Raw genomic sequence first — 23,192 nt, forward strand, 5'->3', positions numbered from 1 at the left:
TCACCTGCTGTGGCGACGCAGCCTGCGCCTCCCTGCTCGCACGCGCTCCCTCGGGATGGCCGGGGGCCAAGCTAATAATAATGCCCGCTTCGCCGGCTTTTCACAAAAGCTCCTCGCTGCTCTTCACAAAAACAGCTACTGCCCCAATGGCGGTGGTTGGTTTTTTTTTTGTTTTTTGTTAGCTTTCTCGCACACGAGGAAACGCATCACCGGAGAGATGCTTCTGCAGAGGTTATTCGGAGGAAGAGTCTCTGCATAGTCTTAAGCGCCCTCATAAGGTTACCAAGCAAAAATTTAAAAAATACAACCCAACGTTAAGGAGAACCGTCACATCCTATGTGTAAAAATGGATTTCAGAAACCGTTTACTCAAATGCCTTCCACACATATGACCCAAGAATGGTTTAGTCCTGCAATTACTGAGATTATTTGTACATTAGGTGTTTTTATCCAGTCTTATTGTTTGAATTCTTGTCATGGCATCATTTCGTGATTGGCTAATATATTTGATTTGTTTTCTTCATTGACCGAGTTTCATTTTCCTTAGTAGCGTTATAGAAGCAGATTAGCAGATTTGGCTTGACTTTCCCCCTACTCCAAAACACCACCTGAAATGAGGTCAGATGGGTAACTTTGAATGTATTTTTAGCAGTGAGGATATACAGTGCTGACTCATTTATTATTTTGCATCAGTAAAGACACACATAATCTGTAAATGAAAATGGAACCTGCCCAGGATGCCTGAACTGAAAGGCAGTCAATACACTTTGGCTCTGAAGCTTATTGGTCTCCATGATGTCTTCCTAAGAAAAGGCTCACTAGCACTGTCATTTATGCTCTGTCAAATGATTTGGTCCTGTTTTAAAGTCACAATCTTTTGTTCAGAGCTCATCAGTGACATAAATATGGTTTAGGACACCTTGAGATTTGCAGACGTTAATGTTGTATTAAATTGTGTTCCAAGTCCTTTGGAATTTGACAGACAATTTAACTGGCTTCTAAGGCCACTCATGGTGGATAAACATCTTATGACTCAGCTGGCAGCATATGTGGTGACCTTCCATAAATGCAATAAAGCTAATAAATTTTCTAACATGTAGACTGATTATATAGATCCATTTGCTTGAAAATCAGAGCACTGGTTTACTATGGACCACCAGTTGTACCTTGTCTTCTTTCCTTCCTCTCCCTTGAATTTCACATCTCATACCCACATTTGTTTAATTCAGAAATGCATAGGATTTGTCAAGTTTCAGTTCTCTACAATAATTCATTTCATCACATCTGTAAATAACTTGCAGTCAATGATATCACCATGTTCAAGTTTATTATTATTACAGTACAGCTGCTGCCTACTGCTGAGAGCACATTACCTTCATTTCTCTCAAAACAGGGGTAATATATTTTGTTAATCAGCTGCTCAGTGTGAAGTGAATGAATAATAGCTATTCCTTCAGAAAGAAGCTTCAGTTGCAGCATTATTTTTCTTTATGCCACTCCTAAATAATGTTCCTTCTCCATCAACTAACTTTGCCAAGAAGGTGAGGCCAAGCTGTATTAAACAATTAATGCAAGTTAAACATTGGCATTTTCTATTACAATTACTCCATAGAGATTTAATTATAAGGTCCCACTTAATCCTTTATATTTTTATGCAGAGAAATGTATTTTAATTAAAACTCATGCAGCAGTACAATTACTTGGTAATTTGATAAATACATTCAATTAGAACTTTCTTCTGGTTTTGGGAGTCATACATTTTTTGCATGTAGTTCTGCAGTGTTTAAAATGATTCCTAAGAACAAATATAGAATCTGCTTAGAATAATAATGTTTTTTTTCTGTTGAGATATAGAATCCAGCCATATCTGTGTCTCAAGTATAAACCTTTACATGTCCATATTTCTAAGAAACTATTTGTGAATGCACTTCAACCAAAGTTAAGCATTCTTAATTAACTTGATCTCACTGTGCGATTCACCCCTTCCTGAGCTCTGTGTTAGTTAGCAGTGACAAAGGCCAGTAGTAATAGGTTTAGGATTATATTTCCGCCTGATGTGAGCTAGGGAAAAGAGGTTTCAGTCTGCAGCGACAATATGAGGTCAGGGCACAATGTGGGCTGAGAGTTTGAATCCTGGGCTACCACCTTAGGAGAAGCAAGAACCTATTGGAGTGTAATGCTTTGAACCCCTCAATCATAGGCTCAGATTGTATATATGTGTAAATAAACCATGTATCATAAAGACACCACTGTGCCTCATTTCCAAAGGAAACATGAACCATGGGTAAGCACCTGGATACCTGGAATTGTGCACTGCTTGTGGTGGCATGTAACAATACCATTCCCAGAGAATTCAGGTGTGTGCAGAAGTTTTAACAAGTAGAAAGCAGCATAGAATAAGGCATTATTACAAGCTTCCATCTAACCATGCTCCATTTTCTTTCTCCCTACTTCATTTTCATATTTCCTCTAGCTGCTTTTGAACGGATGCAGACCTGAATTTAATATGAGCAATTGTTTTTATGAAATAGCTTAGGGGTGGAGGGGGCGACATGGGACAGGAAAGTGTGGGGGAATAACCAGTTACTATTATGAATAGATGAAGGCTTGAGATCTAGGGTTCTCTAATACAGCAGAGTTGAAAAGATAAAAACTTGTTTTTAAAAGTACCAAACACTATTACTCCAACAGAAGCAGGTCTTCTTCTTTTAAAAAAAGTAGAATCTTCCAGATGAAACACTGAAGAGCTATCTAACTCAGCTAAAGGTACCTGCTCCCATTATGCTGATTTTTGAGCATTTTAAAGAGTATATTTGTAAGAAACTGGAACTGGCCACTAAGAGAAATTGAATCTTGGCATTTTATTCTTAATGTGTTTAAACAGTTGGCAATTGTATTTTATTCTTTTTGAGCCAAATGGTGATGTACCAATTTTTAATTATTTTATGAGACACCTGCCCCTTTTTAGCTAAAAGACAAGCCTGGGTGTTGGGAGAGCAGTCAGGGGAATCACATTTCATACACTGCTTCTGAAGTATAGTGAGAGAGCTTCTGATGGCAAGGCATTTAATTAGGTTTTACATGGAAAATATAAATGTTTTTTTCATCTTAATTATAAACATCTGGTAATTTCCAGCTTACACAATGCTGCTTATAAAACTCGATTCTTTCATGCAGAAAATATAATGTGTTGGGTCTTTCAAAACAAAATTAAAAAAAGAACTTGCAGAGCAACCAAGGCTCATTATATTATGGAATAGTTTGTGCACATGCTCATTTACATGAAAAGAGAAAAGTTGCTTATGACATTTACTCAGGGCTAATTCAAGCAGTACTGGAAAATGCTATCAAGGAAGCAAAGCACAGTTGCAGCTACTAGAAATAAACATCTGTGCAAATGATTTTGTGCAAAACACAGTTTGTTCAAATAACAACATGTGCTATGTGAGCCTCAGAAGACTAATTCCACAGCTGATCAAATAGGAGTTTTAACAACAAAAGTATTTCCTTAATAGCTTGAAAGGTTTGGTGACAAATTTTCTAGTTCCCCCCGCCCCACTCCACTCTGGAAAACTAAGTCATATATGCAGTTTTATTAAACCCTGTTTGGTACAGGCCAAGTAGGAAGAAAACTACCACCACCTCAACAAAGAGTCATAAATCAAAACAAAGAGAATCCATAGAGTCTTATCAGTAAATGCACCTGCTCACCACAGGCTTGTAGCACAAAAGCCAAAAAACAAGCTAGCAGTCAAGACTGGGAATCTGTTTCCTATCTCCATAAAAGCTTGTGATGTTCAAGTTTTCTTATTATTTAAATACACTAGTCTTCAGGCTGGTTCTTACCCAGCTGTAACACAGGAGCAGTCAGACACTTTTGAAAAGACAAGGGGCATATAGCAGCTAGGCTATCCTTTGCCCATGAAACCATCTCCTACCATTTCACGAACCTTTCAGTTTTAACTGTTTTTTGCCGATTTCTTTGAAGTCTGTAATCCTCACTTTGAGGTGACGATACTATACCTGTGGAGAATTTCAAGTGCAATTTCAAGAGAATTTCAAGAGTTGTGGTTTGGAAGCGAAACAAATAAAATATAGAGAAGAGCTTGCACACTTGCCAGTACTATAGTGGTTTACAGTTTAACAGCACAATCCCGCACATGTTTACTCAGAGGTGAGCTCCATGGGGTTTAACCAGACTTATAGGTTATATACTTGACCAACAAAAGACACTTAATATGGAGTAATTACCACTGGATACAATAAAACTTACACCCAAGAAAATAGGCATTAAGATTGTACTTTAAATACCACCAGTTAGTAACTGACTGGAAGTTTTCCAATAACTTATTAAGATAGAAATGCAACAATTCAAGCAAATATATTTCTTATTTTAAAAATATGTTAATGGTGCTGCTATAATTCTTTGATTTATAACTTATTGAACTAGATATGCAAGACATATCATATACCGGGGGGGGGGGGCGGGGAGTGAATGGCTACTACACTCTGATGTACCGGAGGTGGCATGCTGCCATCTTAGTTCTGGAAATGCTAGGTAAGAAAACAAACAAACAAAATCGATTTACAAGTTAACATGACATGTTACTTTAAGTCAGGGGTCAGCAAACTTTTCTTAGCAGGGAGCCGGTCCACTGTTCCTCAGACCTTGTGGGGGGGCCAGACTATATTTTGAAAAAAATAATGAACGAATTCCTATGCCCCACAAATAACCCAGAGATGCATTTTAAATAAAAGCACACATTCTACTCATGTAAAAACATGACATTCCATGGGCCGGATTTAGAAGGCGATTGGGCCAGATCCAGCACCTGGGCCTTAATTTGCTTACCCGTGCTTTCAGGCAAGAAAAACAGAATCCCAGGATGAGATTTTGTGAAGTAGAATTTGCTTGTTTCCCACAAACAAACAAACAAACAAACAAACAAACATTAAAGCATTTACACACTTGAATCAGATTTCATTTTAAATTTATTCGTGGCTTCCATTGCAAACATAATTGCAAACAAGATTTAGGTCATTTTAAGTCACATGTATTCTCAGCAGTGCAAAACCAGCCAGTGTTGCTGTTACATACTTTCCATGTGCCCATTTAAATTTGAAGGTGTCACAATATATAGGGGAAAAAATCACAAGAATCCATTCACAAAAAGTGAACAGTTAATTTAATTCTATTTTGTAGAAAAAAAAGAATTAAGTACATTTTACAAAATTGCAACTGTAATTACAATCTCACAAAAATAATTTAATGTCCTATATACCCCCCAGAAACTGTAGTTGAAACTGCCCATCACACATTGTTTAACAAAGCATCAGCCAAACACATATGAAGGCAGCTCAAGAAACAAGTGATTTCCAGGTTCTTTTATGGTTTGCTGTTTCATCATTTGTTTGGAAAAAGGGGTTAGTATTTGGCACTTAACTCATATCTTTGAAACCCAATGTTATCACACACTTAACACCCTAGGTCTGTGTCCATTCCATTGGCTTCCTAGGAAAAAATACAGTTTATTCAGCCTGCCAAACACCTGCCCCCTGCAAGCTCTCCCCTCCCACTTTCCTCTGAAAGCTAAGCTCATGGAAATAAGCAGAATACATTGTAAGAGAACAAGGCTGTCCCCTGTGCTAGCAGGGGAAAGCCTTGGCTTGCCAAATACGGTCCAAGCTACACTGTGCCTGTGCAAGTTATAAGGCTAAGACGTGGAGTTTTACATATCCTACTACCAAGTTCACATGTACAGAAGTTCTGACACAAACCAATATTCCAAATTGCTTTTGTCATTACATTTATCAACATGCTGAAACATTTAAAACCCAATCTACATTTAAGGGACAACGTTGTCAAGAGTATTATAGAATTTACACCAAGTGCAGAATGTGCTGCAGCTTCAGAGACCATTGTTTCAGATTTTCATTGCACTTAATGAAAAGGCATTGATATTAAGTGTCCTATAAAGACCTAAAATCCTTTGAATTTCCAATGCTTAATGTTATTTCCCAAGTGATCAAACACAAATATTCTGTAAGAGTGAAGACAAAGTCACATGAGACACACATGGAAACCATTTGAGCATGCACATTCCCTTTGGCTCCTAAGTGCACATACTTAGAAATACACATCAAACTTTCAAATCAGGCAATTTCATGTTAAGATTACACCAAGCCCTCTTTATTTACCAAAAATAATCTTTTGCATGAGATTTTATAGCAGGGAGTAAGCTATGCCATTTATCCACATAGGAGCTACTTTTTGCTGCCATTTTTGGGTACATTCCAGCAATCTGAGGCATCTCAAAGGACAAGGCAGACTGGATCCAACACGTTCTTATGTCCAATTCATTTCAGAGATGTGGAAATCAAAACTCCTTCCAGCTACAGGCAGCATTGGAAGCAGGAAAAAAAAAAGATAATGTGGGGGACATATCTGGGAGGACCAGAGTGGCCTTTGATGAAACCCTGTTACAGTCAAGATTTGAAGGGGGTATTTGTCCTTGCTTGCCTTTTCTAATATAGTTCCCACTCCATTATTCTGTTACTTTACAGCATTCCAATTTCAGCAAAAGGGATACAGAGAAAAATAGGATGGTGGTGGCAATGATGGTAAAGGCGGAAAAGGGAACCAGGTTGTGAGCTGACAGGTGTTTCTACTGATATATTTTTTTAAGAAAAGAAACAATTCCCTCCAAAGACTGTAGAATGGATCACTTGAAAATGTGTCAGTTTAGCTTTGACATTATTTGCTAGCAAGTACTGCTTTTGCTTTGATGCCTAAAAACCTACACTTGCACCCAAGATGCAAAATTGCCACTGTCCAGAATGTGGCTATGCTAAGAGACAACCTTTGGTCCTGAACTTTCCCATTCCTACACCACCAGCTCCAACACATCCAGACAATAGAAAGGTTCATTTGGACTGCACCTGCTGCCCAAAGAAAACATAACAAGTGCCTCCAAAACTATTTAATCTGTATCTTTACACATTAACGTAGTACTTTGCATGTGGAGCTTCTTTGCTGCCTAGGTCTCTGGCTTGCTAATGTATAGGTGAAAGCGCATATATTTAAATCTGAAATACACGTTTGGAAAAATAATCTTGTTAATTACCTTGTGGCACTTTCAGGATTTAGGGTCCTCATTACTGATGGACAATGCACATGAACAGAAGAGAATAAATCAGTTATTCGGGTTTTAGTGTAAGGAAAAAGCACCATTAACCGCTTCAGTATTGGAAGAGTCTAAACTGATGATGATACAGACAGGCGTTGCTCCATTGGTCACTACAGAGATAGCACTGACAGACACCATTATGGGCAATTTTCTAGGAAATGGAAAAAGCCATCATGACTTTACAGATGTGCATACTGTGCCAAGTTTTTGAACCGTACAGTTGACAATAATACAACCCTTTTCTTTGTGGCAATTTCCCATGTCGAAATGTATAAAACAGGTGATGATGGTGGAGGAAGTTAACAAAAGGTTTGCATCCCAGTGTACATTTAAGTAGGGAACATGGGGCAGCAATGTTGTGTGTGTTCCTCATTCCACGTTCAAGTCCTCTCCTATATATTCATGTTATTTTGACAATTAACCAAGTCAAAACAATCCCATGATATTGGAAGAGAGCACCAGATTCTCTTCGGATGCTGCAATCTCCTGGAAATCCATTAAGGAGCCTCATTTGCAATTACCTTAAATAGAAAACATATTGTCAGGTGTTGAATACTTCTTGCTGAAAAAAAAAAATGCAATGTTTATGATTACTTTTTGAGGAGAGGTTTAGCTAAAGGCAGTTCTCTCTTTCTCTTTTTTGGGGGTGTGTGTGGAGAAAGAAGAGAAAAGTCTTCATATGGGTATCACCTCTGTAGAGAGAGGCAAACACAATACAAAGAACAATTAGGCCTTAGTCCAGTCCCTGTCAAATCTTTTGGAACATAGCCTCAAGATTTGATTGTAGTAAAGAATACAAAAGATGGGTCTGATATTCAGAGGCAAAATCCAGTGGCAACTTCTCCTGCACAAGTCTCATTGAAATGATTAAGTTAAGCTATAGTAGGTAAATTCTGGATAGGAAGCCCATTCATGCCCCACAAGTCAGCGAAAGGTGAACTGATAAAGGTATTAATATTCTGCAAATGTTTTTCTCTATATCATGGGAAGAACACTGCACATATCTACCACAAACCTACAAACCGCTGGTCGACTCTAAAGTGAATTACAGCTTCATAATATAAATTGCAATGGGCTCACTGCCTTGAAAAAATTAGACACCATCCATAGAATTTAGATTGTGCACTGAAACATACTGCACTAGTCCCATGCAGATGACACTCACCTGTCAGATCTACTGCAACTACACAATCCATGAAATTCCCTCTGCTATTAGTAACATACTAAGGCATGTACACAAGCACAATTAACTTTATTCTCTACAGCATGGTACAGCCACTGTAGTGCCCTCCAGATTTTGTTGAACTTTAACTCCCATCAGCCCCAGCCATAAAGGTCAGACATCAGGAATTATGTGAATTGTAATCCATCAACATCTGGAAAGTACAATGTTGGCTATTCCTGCATGCTACATCACTCTAAAAAGGAGTAGTACTTGGGGTGGTTTTGCTGCATGCGTATACTTTTTCCAGTAGTGATCCAGACTAATTAGCCCACCAAATATTCTCCACAAGCTGCAAATGAAATGGAAGTTTATATCAAAATATTGAACCACCATGATCTTTTCAAATGTGAGACCCTAATCTTATGACTAAGTTAGATCATCAATATAATTTGTTTGAGGGAAATTAAAAAACCAACTAGCCAACCAACCAACAAAATTGCACACTCTTTTAGGAAACAAAATCTTTTTGATGTTAATGATGGTTTGACCTTAACTGTGCTTGAAATATCAGCAGGTCAGCTTTGTAGAGTTGAACTGGAACAACAGCCTGTTTGGCTCACCCAAAGCATTTATTTGCTGGTCCAGAAAGTTCTAAAGATTTGCTCGTAATGTCTGAAAATGCTGATTTCTTAAAATAAATTATGTAGCTTTTGAGCTTTCAAAGGATAACTCGAATGCATAATTTTGTTGTAATAAGTAGAAAATCAGAACCTATAATCATGCTAAAAAAATAATCATGGCAGTGTGGCTGACAGCAGAAGTCCTACAGAAAATATTGGTTCCAGAGAATCTTAAATCAATGTCTTGAGAAGCTGTAGCTATTTGTGCCACTGTTTATTCAACACAGAACAAGAATACTGAAAACAAAAGGAAAACAAACTAGCAGTGATAACCTTGTAAAAATAAGCTAGTTCAAATAATAATAAACTAACCTGAGATGTACTTTGCTCCGATTAACATTAACAGGCTATTCATTATAAAAAAGCCCAAAGGCAGACTACAGAAGATACTAGTTTCACCTGATGTCATCCAGTAGGAGAGGTTCCAGTCAAGCAAATCAAAAGAGAGATACATGTAAATTGCAAGATTTAGGAATCACATAAATAAATAAAAATTACAAGAAAGCAGCAACATCTGCAAAATGCTACAGATAGTTTTTAACACACGGTAATAATTAGAGCTGAGCCAAGCCTTTCTGCTAAGATATATTCCAACTTTGCATCCAATGTCAATATTCAATGTGATTTAGGCAAAGCCAATCAAATATTAATAAAGCAGACAATACAGAACTCCAAAACAAAGCTGATGTTAAGTATTTAAAAGATTCTTCTAGAGAGAATGCATGGGTGATGGAGGGGCTCATGCATGTGTGTTTCTACCCACATATATATTCATAAACACACACATGCTAACGTGCAATTTAAGAGCTACAGGCACAGGCCTGCACATGCAAGTCTCTCTTCAAAAGAGGAAGATTACATGAGCAAAGCCTAATGAATGTGCAGTGTCCCTTGGGTACCTCCTTCAAAGAATCTGTTTGCTCCATCATCATGCATACTACAACCTCAGTAAGCGGAATATGTATCTACCACTACCCAGACTGCAATCAAAAACACAAAATAGCAGTATTTACCGGTATTTCACCTAATGATCCCTTACAGATGTGCTAAAACCACTGGCTTACAGACTGTTTTATACATGGATACTAGGCAACAATAAGGTCAAGAAGCAACTTGACTAGTTGACCAGCATACATGCTGGGATAGCTCAGTCAGTAGAGCATTGGATTCTTAATCTCAAGGTCGTGGGTTCGAGCCCCATGTTGGGTGAAAAAATTCTGCATGGCGGGGTTGGACTAGATGACCCTCATGGTCCTTTCTAATGCTACAATTCTTTGTTTCTATGATTAAAGCTGCCTTCAGGAACAAAAACTTGCATCTAGTTCAATGGTTCTCAAGCATTTACATTCTAACCCACCTCACACCAATTTTGCTGATTAAGCAACAAGCTTTTCCTCTCTATATCAAAGATACCCTACTCAGCAGTGTGTCGCAACACACTCAAAATGCCATCCCTGACCTATTCAAACATTCTTGGACACATCATGGAATACACAGCATGTATTCCATTATAGTCCTCTTGGTAAGTTATCAAAAGACTCAAGTAATAGCCTTCAAAACAATGAAGAGCTCGCCCAAAGTGCTCTGCAACCTCTTCCCTTGGTTTGTACACAAAGAAAGCACCTAAGGTTTAGATCAGGGGTAGTCAACCTTTTTATACCTACCGCCCACTAATGCATCTTTCTTGATGGTAAAATTTCCTTACCGCTCAATTTTTTTTACCGCAAGTAGAAAGGAGGGTTGTTGTTTTTTTAAAGTACTTAAATTATCTTTTTATTTCTACTTTATGCATGTTTATAATGTTTTTGACTTTATGAAGTTCAATGTGAAAACAATAAAGTAAATTGAAATTACTTCTTTCTTTTATTGTATAAGATAACAAAACGTAACTTGCCAAAACATGAACCACTCAAAACACTATGCTTCTGCCTGTCCCTGTTTTCTCTCCTCCTCTATTTTTTCTTTTTTCCCCTATTTTTCTCCCTTTTTTCTATTTTTTTCTTCCTTTTCCTTTTCATCTCCTTTTTTACTCTTTTCTTTTACCTTCCTTATGGCAATGCCCAGAAGTAAGGTTGAGTTAGTTAGCACACATTATTATTAGTCAACAACAATTATCTCCTTCCCCTGCCTATAACTTTTCCTTTCCTTCTTTCTCCTATTTTACAAGTGCTCTGCTCCGCTTCTGCCTGTCCCTGCTATCGTGCATCAGCTCCCACTCCTCCCCTTCTGTTGCAAACATATTATAATATTATAACATTGCCCCACCAATCGCTCTCCTGCATTTAGATTATTTCCTTTTTTGGCGTATGGCACCACTTGGCAGAGCCAGTTACTTTCTTGATTACCTTATATCAGGCATGGCCAAACTTGGCTCTCCAGCTGTTTTGGGACTACAACTCCCATCATTCCTAGCTAACAGGACCAGCGGACAGGGATGATGGGAATTGTAGTCCCAAAACTGATGGAGGGCCGGAGTTTGGCCATCCATACAAGATGGATACATTTACAGACCAAGCAAGGTGGATACATTCACAGGCAGAGCCACTGGATATTTTCTACTGCAGCCTATGCCTATTCCACTCGCTTGCGCTTTCATGTGCATTTGTGCACTTGTGCCTGCCCACACTTCCTGCTAACCACCGAGTGCAAGAGAGATGAACAGAACGTTCATCTCTCTCAATGGAAGGATTCAGCTTGTGCTGTAGAATCCCCCACCACCCACCTGGAATCCTGAAATGCCCACTAGTGAGCAGTAGGGACCAGTGGACAACCCATGGTTTAGATCAGGGATCAGCAAGGCTTACCTTGCCTGGGCAGGTTCACTGCCACGGAGCCCCCTCCGTGGGCTAGATCGCGCCCCCACGTTTTCTGGCGTCTGCATAGACACGATTTCCGGCATCTGTGCCTGAGCAGACACGATTTCCGGTGCCACAGAAGCGAGTCCCCGCGCTGCGCTGGTTTAGTGCAGCATGCGGGGACTTGCCAAGCAAACGGCTCGGGGGCCACTTGTGGCCCATGGGCCTTAGGTTGCCAACCCATGGTTTAGATTATCCATGGTGCGTTTGATGCAGTTGCTCCAGGCCCCACAACACCCAGAGCCTCGTACCTCTTTTACACACACCTCTATCCACCTTGGTACCCACTCCACCTCTTACTTCACTGTAACCTTTGTGGCTGCATGACAGGTCACAGCAGCTCCACTGCGATTGCAACAAATGCTTAGGGGGGCCATGTGTGAGAGTTAGAGAAATTACAGTATAAACAAAATAGTAGTAACCAGCAAGGCACTGTTTCTTGACCTTCACAAACTTCAGTTCTCACAGGAAAAAGAGAGGATATGGCAACAGATAGTTATGGGGAGGATTCCTGCTGGAGCTATGGGAGAAGGAAATTATTATCTTGAGGTGGGGGCACACCACAGAATGAGGAAGAGACTGGTCTTTTGTTGTTGCGAGGACTCACTCACCTAATACCATTCCAAAGTGTATGATGACTGCAGGGAAAGTTGTATAAATGACTTCCCTAGATGAGGTGTGTGAGAGACACAGTATCTAAAGAGGGACTTTTTTTTTTTTTTGGTGGGTGCCTTTATTAAACTTCATAGTGTAGCCTTCACCACCTTGCCACATCAAATTACTTAAAAGTTTAAGCCTGCTTGGGACACAGACAAGAGAAACTAGGTGGCCTTTCCTTTAATTTTTATCTAGGAAAGGTTTTTGTTTCCTATGATCGACCAAAACAGTGACAAGTCTCCCTATCCCCTCACAACAACCTTATGAGGTAGGCTGGGCTGATGGGCTGGGATACAGTGACTGGGCCCAAAGGTCACCAAGTGAGCTTTATGGCTGAGCAAGGATTTGAAACCAGACCTTCCCAATCAAACACTGCAATGACGATGCCTTTAGAATTACTTTGCAAAATAAGATAGCACGAGTTTGAAAGAAATAGGATCTCATAAAATGGCAGCCTTAGAGAAGACCTGAGTCGCTTGCTAGAACCTGAACAAAATACCCAGAGCTCCATGAAGGACAAAAAGAGAAAAGTAAATATGTTCTTTGATAAAAATCAAGGCTTCATAATTTATTTTGACTGGGAAAAAATATATATAATTACATAGCATTTTTTCTGAAACTTAAGCTATTAAAACATTAATTTTCAGACTACTATCTAGATCTTTAAAGGTGACATTACTTCTGAGTACACATGTGCAGGATAGCACTATAAAACTAATTAACTATGATTTCACTGAAATACTAACTTTAGATATAGATTCATGCTTTGCTTCTGGGCATTTCATTTGATTTAATTGTGAATAAAACACAACACCCTATAGAGCTGGTTTCTTCTTTTTTTTATTGTGCACATTCATGAGGAGAACCCTGATGCCCAAAACAGGAAACACAGATTTTGTTCTTCCTCAGTCTCAAATTCTTGTTCTATTGGTCTGGGTCTACGTTCATTGTGTGCTGCTATATTGATGGGATGAAAACATAAGACAGTGTCATTTTTCTAATCTCTGAATCAGCACAGAGGTTTCCATGTCTGCTAGCCATTGCTAAACTGCCTTTAAAGTGCACTGTCACTAAGGTGAGTTATAAATGCAGTATCTATGCGAGATAACTTAAGAGAATTAATATATACAGATACACACACACACACACACACACACACAAAAATCAGAACACAGAAAGAGCCAGTGAAGAACAAAGCTTAAGAACAGTGTAAGTGTCATTAGCATTGGATATCATTGGCTTGGTTCACACATAAACACCATAGTTAATGTTCAAATACAGTAAAAACACCAAGTCCCCGCTTTGTATTGGGGAGTCAAGAAACAAACTGGGCTACCACTCCAGGATTCTTTGGAGTGAAACAGACTATGAGCTTGTGTTCCTTCGTAATGAAAAACCAAGGGTTATGGTTTGTTGTGCTTGATGTAGAACAGCCAGGAGTGGGGGTAGAAACAAAACGGTGACCTTTAGCACCAGCATGCTGCCTATTCATGCTATAGTTAACTATTGCTAAATGCTTGATGTGAACCAGACCATTAAATGCCGAGGCAAAAATAATAGTGTTCACCCTGGCACAGAACAACTAAGAAGGTGTGGTGGGCAAATATATACAGAGAGTGAATTCCATAGATAAGTGCAATCACAGAGAACACCCTCGCCAGAACACAGCCTCTGCTGCAGATCTAACCAGCACTGGCGATAGGTACCATTCCTTGTTCCATTGCTTCGGGGAGGGAACAACTAGAATAGAGACCTCACCTGTGTGCACAGTGAAGGAATAAATCTAGGCTCCTGCCCAGTTAAGAGTAGCACCAAATGATTATTGGGGGAAAGGGTGTGTGTAAAAAGGTCAAGCTCACAGAGCTACTGCCCCCATATTATCTTTTCTTGAATGCCACCACGTTTAGTAGAGCACACTTGAATGCAGCAGCTGTTTCTGTTGCAAGATGGAGCCACAGGCTGGATGTACAGGACAAATCAGAGGGAACATTGTCCAGTATTTCTCAAATCTTCTCTCTATTCTTGGGAATACTATACCCTCTCTCCTATTACTGTGTTGTCCTCAACTTTTACTGTTTAGTAAGAACATGGACCTTTAAACTTGAGTTTCTTCTTTACATGCCTATTCTAATGAAGAAACAACAACCAGAAACTTTATTTACTTAACTAAAACTTCCCTCTGCAGCTGTTAAGGCTTTAAAGAAATAAAAAGCCATAGTATTCAGTAAGGGTCCAAGGACTCCTTCCACCCAGAAATCACGAAGTTTGAGAACCTTTGATCTAGTTTATGCAAATTCTTCCCGTTGGCTGAAGGAGCCAATATTTTATTATTTTCTTCAGATTTCATATTATAATGCATCTATAACAATCTAATGATAAAGAACAGAATTCTGTGCTTTATCATTGTATTTTTTGGGGAAAAGCTCAAATCAAATCATTACAGTTTAAGGCTATAATTCTAAGCATACCTACAAGGGGGAGGATCTAACTGAAAGAAATAGACTTGCATTCAAATTCGCATACTTAGGATCTCATTACAGGCCAGCTCTTTAGTGCTATTTTGTAAATGACAATGACCTGATTCTCACATCACATTAAGCCATAGTTTAAAACAATTGGTTGTACCCAATGCTAGTCCAACTCAGAGAAGACCCATTGAAGTTAATAGGCATGGCTAACTTAGGCTCAATAATTTCACTAGGTCTACTCTTGAATTGAACTTAATTGGATACAAGCTTTGGTTGAATGTAAACAGAGTACTAACACATGCTGCTGAAAATTTCCTGTAGCACTTCTTCCCCCCTACCTACCCCTTCAGCTGAGTCTGGACTCCAAAGTCTGGCTTGTTATATTGTCAGAATCTAGACTCATTGTTAAGTTTGTCTTCAAGGATTGTTCTTGACTTACCACTGCCCATTCACCTTAAACCATAGTTTGTTTTGTTCTATGGATTAATGTGATGTGTGAATTGGGTCAATGAAATGCAGCCAAAGTTTAATATGTTCAACATGAGAGTTGGGATATATTATTCATGTGACTTCAATAGCAATCTATAAGTCTCAGAATCAGTAAATTTTGTTCAACACAACTTTTCTATTCTGGTTGTTATAAGCCAAATGATTTCAGTCAATGTGGGATTGCAAGCCCCTTCATGCCTTTTGCTGACAAAAGGTAGATAGGACAGCTTCTCTTATTTAAAATCAATCCTACTGGATAGCATAGTATCCATAGATTGCTTGTACCCAATTTATTTACTATTCTCTCTACATGTGAGAATAAAGTCCTATTTCACTGGTTTCAAATAATTTTTTTAAAAAAGGATTGATGTGACTATCTTTTTAGCATTTGTTCATATATAAACATGTTTCTGATTTGCTAAATGCATACATAATTCTGCTTAGGAACCTTTAGACTGAGCTCCTGATGCCATATAAAATTATCATTAAAATGTTAACTCAGGCAGTCAAGAGGAAGCAGATAGCTATTATTTAGATGTTGCCAGGTGCCATAGAGTTTCTATATACTTGGCTAAAAGCATTTATAATCGAGTTGCTCCATAACCACCTGTTATGGAAGTTAGAACTGTTTAAAAAGCTGTGTATGTTCTTTGCTGCAGCCAGTTTAGAACTTTATCTTCAAACAAGATAGGTAAAAGCAGCCTCTGTTTACAAAAGCATTAATCACAAAAGGTGAATGACATTCTTCTAACAAAAACGCAGCCTAACTTTCACAAGCTAGGAATAATTGTAATGGCTTACCGTCTACTTGTGGTTCTGTTGTTTCCCAGCCCATTGACTTCTGAACAGCTTTCTTCCACCTGGTATAGCGATACTCGCTTTCTGAAACCGCAAGGAAATTTTTCATCCCAATTTCTAACCTCTCACACATATCCTGATGCAATGTTATCTAGTCATATCAGATCTGGACTGGTCTTGTTAGTCACATCTAGATAAGAGTCTCCTGAACTCTTTATCAAGTGACAACAACAGTCAAACAGAAGTGTAAAAAGCACCGTACTTTTAGCCCAGAACACACCCGCACTCACTCTACTAGTCTAATTATACCAATGGAACAAACTGCACTAGTCCCTCTAAGTAATGTGAATTGGCCAAGGCCTAGCATGGGCTGATGAATGCCCAGATAATGGATAACGTATATTAGTTTCCTCCTTACCCTCAGGATTGATCTGTGGCTCAAAACGTTCACTGGTCACTGCCGTAAAGTCAGCAGGATTCAGACTCCAGACTCCCACTCCTTCTGCAGCTCCTGCTGCCATTGCTGCTCCCAGTGCAGTGGTTTCAGGCATGGATGGCTTTACTAATAAGCCAAAAATGAAGGCAGAGTGTTTATGGACTGCTTTACATAGCAAGGTATTTACAGGATAATGAAGTAATCACATTTTAAGTGAAGTTAGAACACTAAGCAGAATGCTTGTTTTGTTTTTCATCTTTTGATCTACAAATGCTCCTCCTTATTTCTAGTTCTTCTAACTGGCTTAATGCAGAAAAATAAATGAGAATCTGAGTTAAAACCAAATATATATAGCTTATTAATTAAAAAAAATAGAGAGAGAGCAGCACTGGTTCTTAAGAAACAAAGTAGAGGAAATTGGTAACAGCTGTAAAGATCTTAATATCCTGGATGTTATTGCAATTAATTAACCCCAGGGTTATTTTGCTTCCAGAGATTTTAATAAAAGATGAGTAAGGAGAAAGGGCAAGCTTGTGTCTTTTAAATAATATCTTCTTAAGTTTTAAATAGTGTGCGGGTCAAAGAATTCCCCCCCCCAAACACATGTCCAAATTTAGAGTAGTATTCAACCAAGTTTTACTCAAGAGTAAACCTGTTGAAAGTAACTGACCTCTCTTAGTATTGTTCACTAATTTTAATGGGATTTTCTCTGAGTAAAACTAAAGCTCATCCACACTTCCATTTGCCCTGCTGATTCCCCCGTGAAAAATGCATGGTTTACAGATGAATCAGACCAAATAGCAATTGGGTTTTCTGTGGATTGCCGTTTGTTGTGATTCAGTGCTAAACACCATGTTTCCCCAGGGAAAGCTGTGGGGCAAACACAAAACTGTTCAGACGCATGCCTAGAAAGCATGAGACAAGCGAAAAATCTCTTGGACCAGTGCTTTCTAGGCAAAGGACAAGTAGAAAAGCATGGACGAGCCCTTAGTTGAAGGCCCCCTAGTGTCTGTTGCCTTGTATTACACTCATCCAATTTAATGTTTACACCCAACTCATTAGAACTACGGGTATACAGTGGTACCTCGCAAGACGAATGCCTCGTAAGACGAAAAACTTGCAAAACGAAAGAGTTTTTCCTTTTTTGAGTTGCTTCCCAAGACGGATTTCCCTATGGGCTTGCTTCGCAAGACGAAAACTTCTTGCAAGTTTGTTTCCTTTGTCTTGCAAGTTTGTTTCCTTTTTCTTAAAACCGTGCATTCACTTCAAGAAGCAACTCATAGCACGCGGTGTGGTAGCCTTTTTTGAGGTTTTTGAAGACTTTGGTGATTTTTGAAGCTTTTCCAAAGTCCGTGCTTCGCAAGACGAAAAAATCGCAAGACGAAAAAACTCGCGGAACGAATTAATTTTGTCTTGCGAGGCACCACTGTATAAAGGTCAACATATGCTGCTGGATTTTGAACTTTTACAGATGACATCAAAAACAGAGTTGCATAGCGATATTTACTGAAACTGTCATGATACAAAGAGGACTTGGAAGACATACATAAAATAGAACCCACATAAGCCAGCACACTATTGTGAATCTCTGTACATATATTGTTTGCGGGGGGAAACCCCATTCCATTAAAAAGCCCCTTTGCACGATTCATTTAACAGAGAGCTTGCTTCCTTTATCACAATTCTGTGTGTGTGGGAAGGCGGGCGAGGAGAGGAAACTGCCTTCCATAGCAACCTCTATAGCAGGAGGCAATGCTTTTACCATGAAAAACAGGGAGAGCAACCAGCCTCCTTCTCCTGAAGGAAATTTGACAGGATGATGGCACACATATTTTAAAGGACATTCTTTCTGGGAAAGAACATTGTTCAAGTCATGGTTAAAGGACACATATGTGAAGGGCTCGTTCTAACTGCATGGAGAGGAGCTGAAAGTAGTCATTCACGGATCCAGAATAGCACAGGAAGATAAAATTAACTAGCAAAAACACGTATGCAGATGTAAGCTGCAGTTTTGTATTCAGAATGCCAACTTTTTATGACTCAGCCTACACAAGTAGTTCTGAGCATTCTGCTGCATCAGCTGCTCCAAGAAATACTTTCAATATAAATCTTTAATTGAAATCTTTCCAAGGGATAGGAAGGCAAGTTATCTTGTCTATTCAAACCGTCATACTTATTTGGCCTTGTAAGTAATAATACTAAAAGCACCAAGAGAATTATTGCTTACCTACTGGAATACAGAGAATGTCAGCTTGAAGCTGCATAAGGATCTTATTGTTGGTCATTCCTCCGTCGACTTGTAACTGTCTCAATGGTATCCCACAATCCTTATTCATTGCATCCAATATCTTAAAAGAGAACCATGTCAAACATTTCACACAAATCTCTTCAAAAGGAAGAAAAACTCTTTGGATTGTATCTAACGGCTGTGCAAGCAGAAGGCAGCTTGTGCAATGAATCTCTCTCTTTTACTCTACCTGCCCCTGCACCCTGTATCCTAAAAACCTTCTCCAGAAGGTCAGGGTCCCCCAATAGTGGAGGCTGTATCACAGAAGCCTGCAGTGGGTTGAAGGAATTGGTTGAAATCACACTGTGTCCCAGATCCCTCTGCCCAATTTCAAGTAACTTTCCCTCCAGCTGCAACATGTACCACACAGCCCCCACTATTCAAAGGGTTTGTGTGACTATCTGGAGAGGGTTTTGGGGGATGCTGCAGGCAGAATAAATATAAGAAACAGCCCGGATGCACAAACTTCTTTCTGCTTGGGCAATACTGTAGTGGGATACTTATCATTATGAAGGTGCTAGTATAACAGCAGGAATCTGACTGAAGGATGCCTTATTTCAAGCATGGCCAAACTCCAGCAGTTTGGGGACTACAATTCCCATCATCCCTGACCATCCTGTTAGCTAGGGCTGATGAGAGTTGTAATCCCAAAACATCTGGGGGGCCAAGTTTCGCCATACTTGCCATATTTGAACATAGCTGTTTAAAGAAAGAAAAGTTACAAGGCCAAACTAGGCATTCTAATTTATTTTGTAGAAAAACCATGCCCTGAGGCATATGCTGAAATTAATCAAATCTTTAAGAAATTGCAGGGGGTGGGGGATTGAAAGTGGAAAAAAAACTTGACAATTTCATCTGCATTTTGAGCAAAAATCCCAGAAGATGAAATGTCCTACAACTCAAAGGTATTCATGTGTGGTGGCCCATGGAAATATATCCTGAAGTCAGAGACACCCATGTTTGTGTGTTTGTTTGTTTGTGTGTAGTATTAGGGAAGAGAAAGATGTTCCACATGCTTTTAGAGTTAAAAAACAAAGCTTTTAAATTCGTGCTCCAGTCTGTGACAATAATTCTTCTCAAGGTACACAGATTAGTCTCATGATACTAGCAGCTCCTGCTTAAGACATTATGCTGCCTGAGGCAGAACAGCAAATACTATGCTGTGCCCACAGTCAAGGTGCATAGTGTCCAAGGTTAGCCAAATTATTTTGGTACTCGAGGCAGACAATTCCATAACTGCCTCTCCCTGGAATTAAAAAGACAGCAATAAATTAATTATTAAACTTCTAATGCTCTTTCATGGCGCCCAAAATCAACTGCCTCACACTTTGCCTATTGAAAGAACCAGACCTCGTTATTAACATTAGTCTTTAAATCATATGGAACAACTTGAGACCTTTGGTTCTGCCAACCCTCCCAACAAACTTTCGAGGTTATACAAATTAAATCATCTGAATCATACAAAATACAACCTATGATTTTTTAAAATTATTATTATTATTATTATTATTATTATTATTATTATTATTATTATAAAAAGAAGTTTGCCATTGCCATCAAAGCAGTATTAATTGCACCCTTTATCCATACCTCTCGTGTTTGGAAGCAGACAGCCTCTAGTGCAGCAAAGGCAATGTGGTTTTTATTTGTAAACTGAGTAAGGCCACAGATAATTCTGTAGAAGGAAAAAAGAAAGCAAAATCTACAATCAAGATTAAACAAACCTTCTTTTAAAGACTCACATGGCTGCCACAGCACCCCCTATAACGCACAAGGGCTGCTGTGTGCACATTGCCCTCTCAGCTGGCAAGAAGTGTATATTGGCAAGATGCACAACATCCCACTGTGTATCTGGCCCAATTACTTAAGAATGGATAACATTAAATATTGGCAGTTCCTGAAATTCTTGAAGTTAAACAATTGGTCTGATATACCTACCCTCTTGCACTGGGTTCCCAGTATGGTGCATATAATCCTGAGAATGCTGGAACAAAGTAGCAGCCATAAGAAGTGCCCACTTCAGCAGCAAGTTTCTCTAAAACCAATGCCAAAATAGAGTTTATCTTCACGCAGCAGGAGCAAATAACATTTATTGCTATTTATTACACTTGTCAGTTGCTTATCACTCAAATGTTACAATTAAAGGTCAGGTGGTCTAGAAATGTTTTTTTTTTTTAAATGAAATAAAAAATAAATTCCAAATTTATGAAATGTTGTCACCCAGATTACTCCAGTAAATATTGGACTAACTAAGGAAAATAGGAGTTACAATTCTAATTATTTATAATTGTGTATCAAAGAACAAGAGCATTCCTGGGCATCTAGCACCATGCCAAAAAGTGAAACTCTTGTCTCAAATAAAAGAGAAGTCTTGCACAACAATCCTATATATGTCTACTCAAAGGCAAGTCCCACTGAGTTCAATGGGACATACGCCCAGGATAACAGCCTTAGTGAATGATAGCACTGAAAACTCTTGCTATTTTTTTAAGAAAAAATCTGCTCCAACTAGCAGTATCCAAGTAAGATATTGTAACGTAGTAATTTCTATTTCCAAAAGCAATAAAAGGATGCAAGACTAGAAATCTACATGTATCCATTTAAACTCATACATCTCTTCCCAACATTTGGTTTTATAAATGTCACAGAATATTACCAGTTTTCTAATACCAAATGCATGCCACAGTTTGTGTCCTTAAAACTGACATATCCTAGGCAAGGGGAAGATCAAGCAACTCTTCACCAAAATAAGCTACTCCAAGTTATTGATACTCACCAACTTCACTTGAAGACTTTGCAATGCCGAGGTTGTCTCTCAGCCAACGTACAACGGCACCAGCTATGGCAACAGAGCCCTACATGAAAAGGGCAAGTTAATGTGTTTTGTTACTTCACTCTCACTCTTAGAGCAAATCATGAAAGGCAACACACAAAACCAAGGCATGCCTTTTTCACAGTTTTGGAATTCTTAAAGGTGCTGGGCTCATAATTAAAGGAGTCCCAGACTTAAAGGAAGATGATGAGGATATAGTCCCAGAAACAAACATCATTACGGCAGGCAGGCGACGAGAGTAGTCACAGATCTGCTTCATAGCCTGTAATGATTTAGTATCACCTCACCTTTAGCACAAAACTTTTCAGAGCAGTAAATTCACATAGTCAGCTGCCAGTCACCAAGCACAAAGTAACTCAGTTTAAATCAAGTAACAGATATGCATGTATGAACCAGTCTCTACCAAGTCAACTTTTTTGTTGACATCAGAGACCCCCCTACCCCTATGAGTAACTATATAACCTTTAGAAGACATCTCAAGGCAGCCCCATATAGGAAAGCTTTTTAATGTGTAATGTTTTATTATATCTTTATATAATATTTAATAATAGAATATTATAGAATATAATATTAATATTATAATAACTATAATAATTATGATAATTATAATAATATAATAAAGATATTTATTATATCTTTATAAGCTACCTAGAGTAGCTGGGACAACCCAGTCAGATGGGCAGTGTACAAATAATAAATAATAATAATAATAATATTGCCCAAAACAAAACAAACAAAAAACACCTAACTTGCATCAATTACCCAAGCACTTTATAGTAGGTTTGCAGTCATTGATAGTATATATACGGTAGTACACCTCTTGGTATTACAAACCTAAGAAACAACTTGGCACCTTCAGAAGCCCATAGTATATGAAAAATAATTATACTTACTTCTAATGCATAATACACAGGTTTGTCTCTGCCCATTTTGTACGCCACTGTAGTCAGAAGGCCATGTTCAGAAATTGCAGGCTGGAAACAAAAATAAAAAATATGTAATTACTTGATCTATAAAATATTAATTATTTCTATCATGTTAGTTTACTCTTGGCTGTTATCTTGAACACTGCCCAACTGCCCATAGCATTCTAGCACAAGACATTTCCTCTTTGGAACCTTCATGTTAAATAAGACAACAACAAAAAGATTTTTTAAGGGAGTTTTACACAACAAGAGCTATTTCTTTGGAGAAAGTAGCAATTTGCCAGGGTTTCAAGTCGTTTAATTCCCAGCACTAACCTTTTGACCTGTATTGCAGAGTAAGAAGCAGCCTGTTCCATACCTGAAGTGCAGACACCAAAAGTTATTATTTGCTACAAAATGAAGCATAAGAAAT

General features: G+C 38.6%; 2 protein-coding genes across 11 annotated transcripts in view; both read right to left on the reverse strand.

Moving 5' to 3' along the window:
* LOC307213968 (uncharacterized protein) overlaps positions 1 to 4,038 on the reverse strand; it is a 47,151-nt gene extending 43,113 nt beyond the window's left edge. Inside the window, exon 1 of the mRNA XM_079972257.1 lies at positions 5 to 4,038. The gene's annotated coding sequence lies outside the window, so the exon portion shown is untranslated. The remainder of the gene's footprint in view (positions 1 to 4) is intronic.
* A 935-nt stretch (positions 4,039 to 4,973) lies between these two features.
* The window catches only part of GK (glycerol kinase), a gene marked incomplete at its 3' end in the record, with an annotated part of 40,234 nt that continues 22,015 nt past the window's right edge, over positions 4,974 to 23,192 (reverse strand). For 6 of the 10 annotated variants that reach the window (XM_079972277.1, XM_079972271.1, XM_079972276.1 and 3 more), the window contains 9 exons: positions 23,096 to 23,138; positions 22,748 to 22,828; positions 21,798 to 21,876; positions 20,960 to 21,056; positions 20,612 to 20,696; positions 18,962 to 19,082; positions 16,717 to 16,860; positions 16,302 to 16,382; positions 13,368 to 13,500 (listed from right to left, as the gene is read on the reverse strand). In XM_079972277.1, the coding sequence (XP_079828403.1) occupies positions 13,397 to 13,500; positions 16,302 to 16,382; positions 16,717 to 16,860; positions 18,962 to 19,082; positions 20,612 to 20,696; positions 20,960 to 21,056; positions 21,798 to 21,876; positions 22,748 to 22,828; positions 23,096 to 23,138 (835 nt within the window). Of the gene's footprint in view, positions 7,708 to 9,338; positions 9,431 to 13,367; positions 13,501 to 16,301; positions 16,383 to 16,716; positions 16,861 to 18,961; positions 19,083 to 20,611; positions 20,697 to 20,959; positions 21,057 to 21,797; positions 21,877 to 22,747; positions 22,829 to 23,095; positions 23,139 to 23,192 lie in introns of those variants that run through there. The other 4 variants (XM_079972273.1, XM_079972272.1, XM_079972280.1 and 1 more) reach the window with 4 other exon arrangements.

This window comes from Podarcis cretensis (assembly GCF_951804945.1).
Source record: "Podarcis cretensis genome assembly, chromosome: 4".
Lineage (NCBI taxonomy): Eukaryota > Metazoa > Chordata > Lepidosauria > Squamata > Lacertidae > Podarcis > Podarcis cretensis.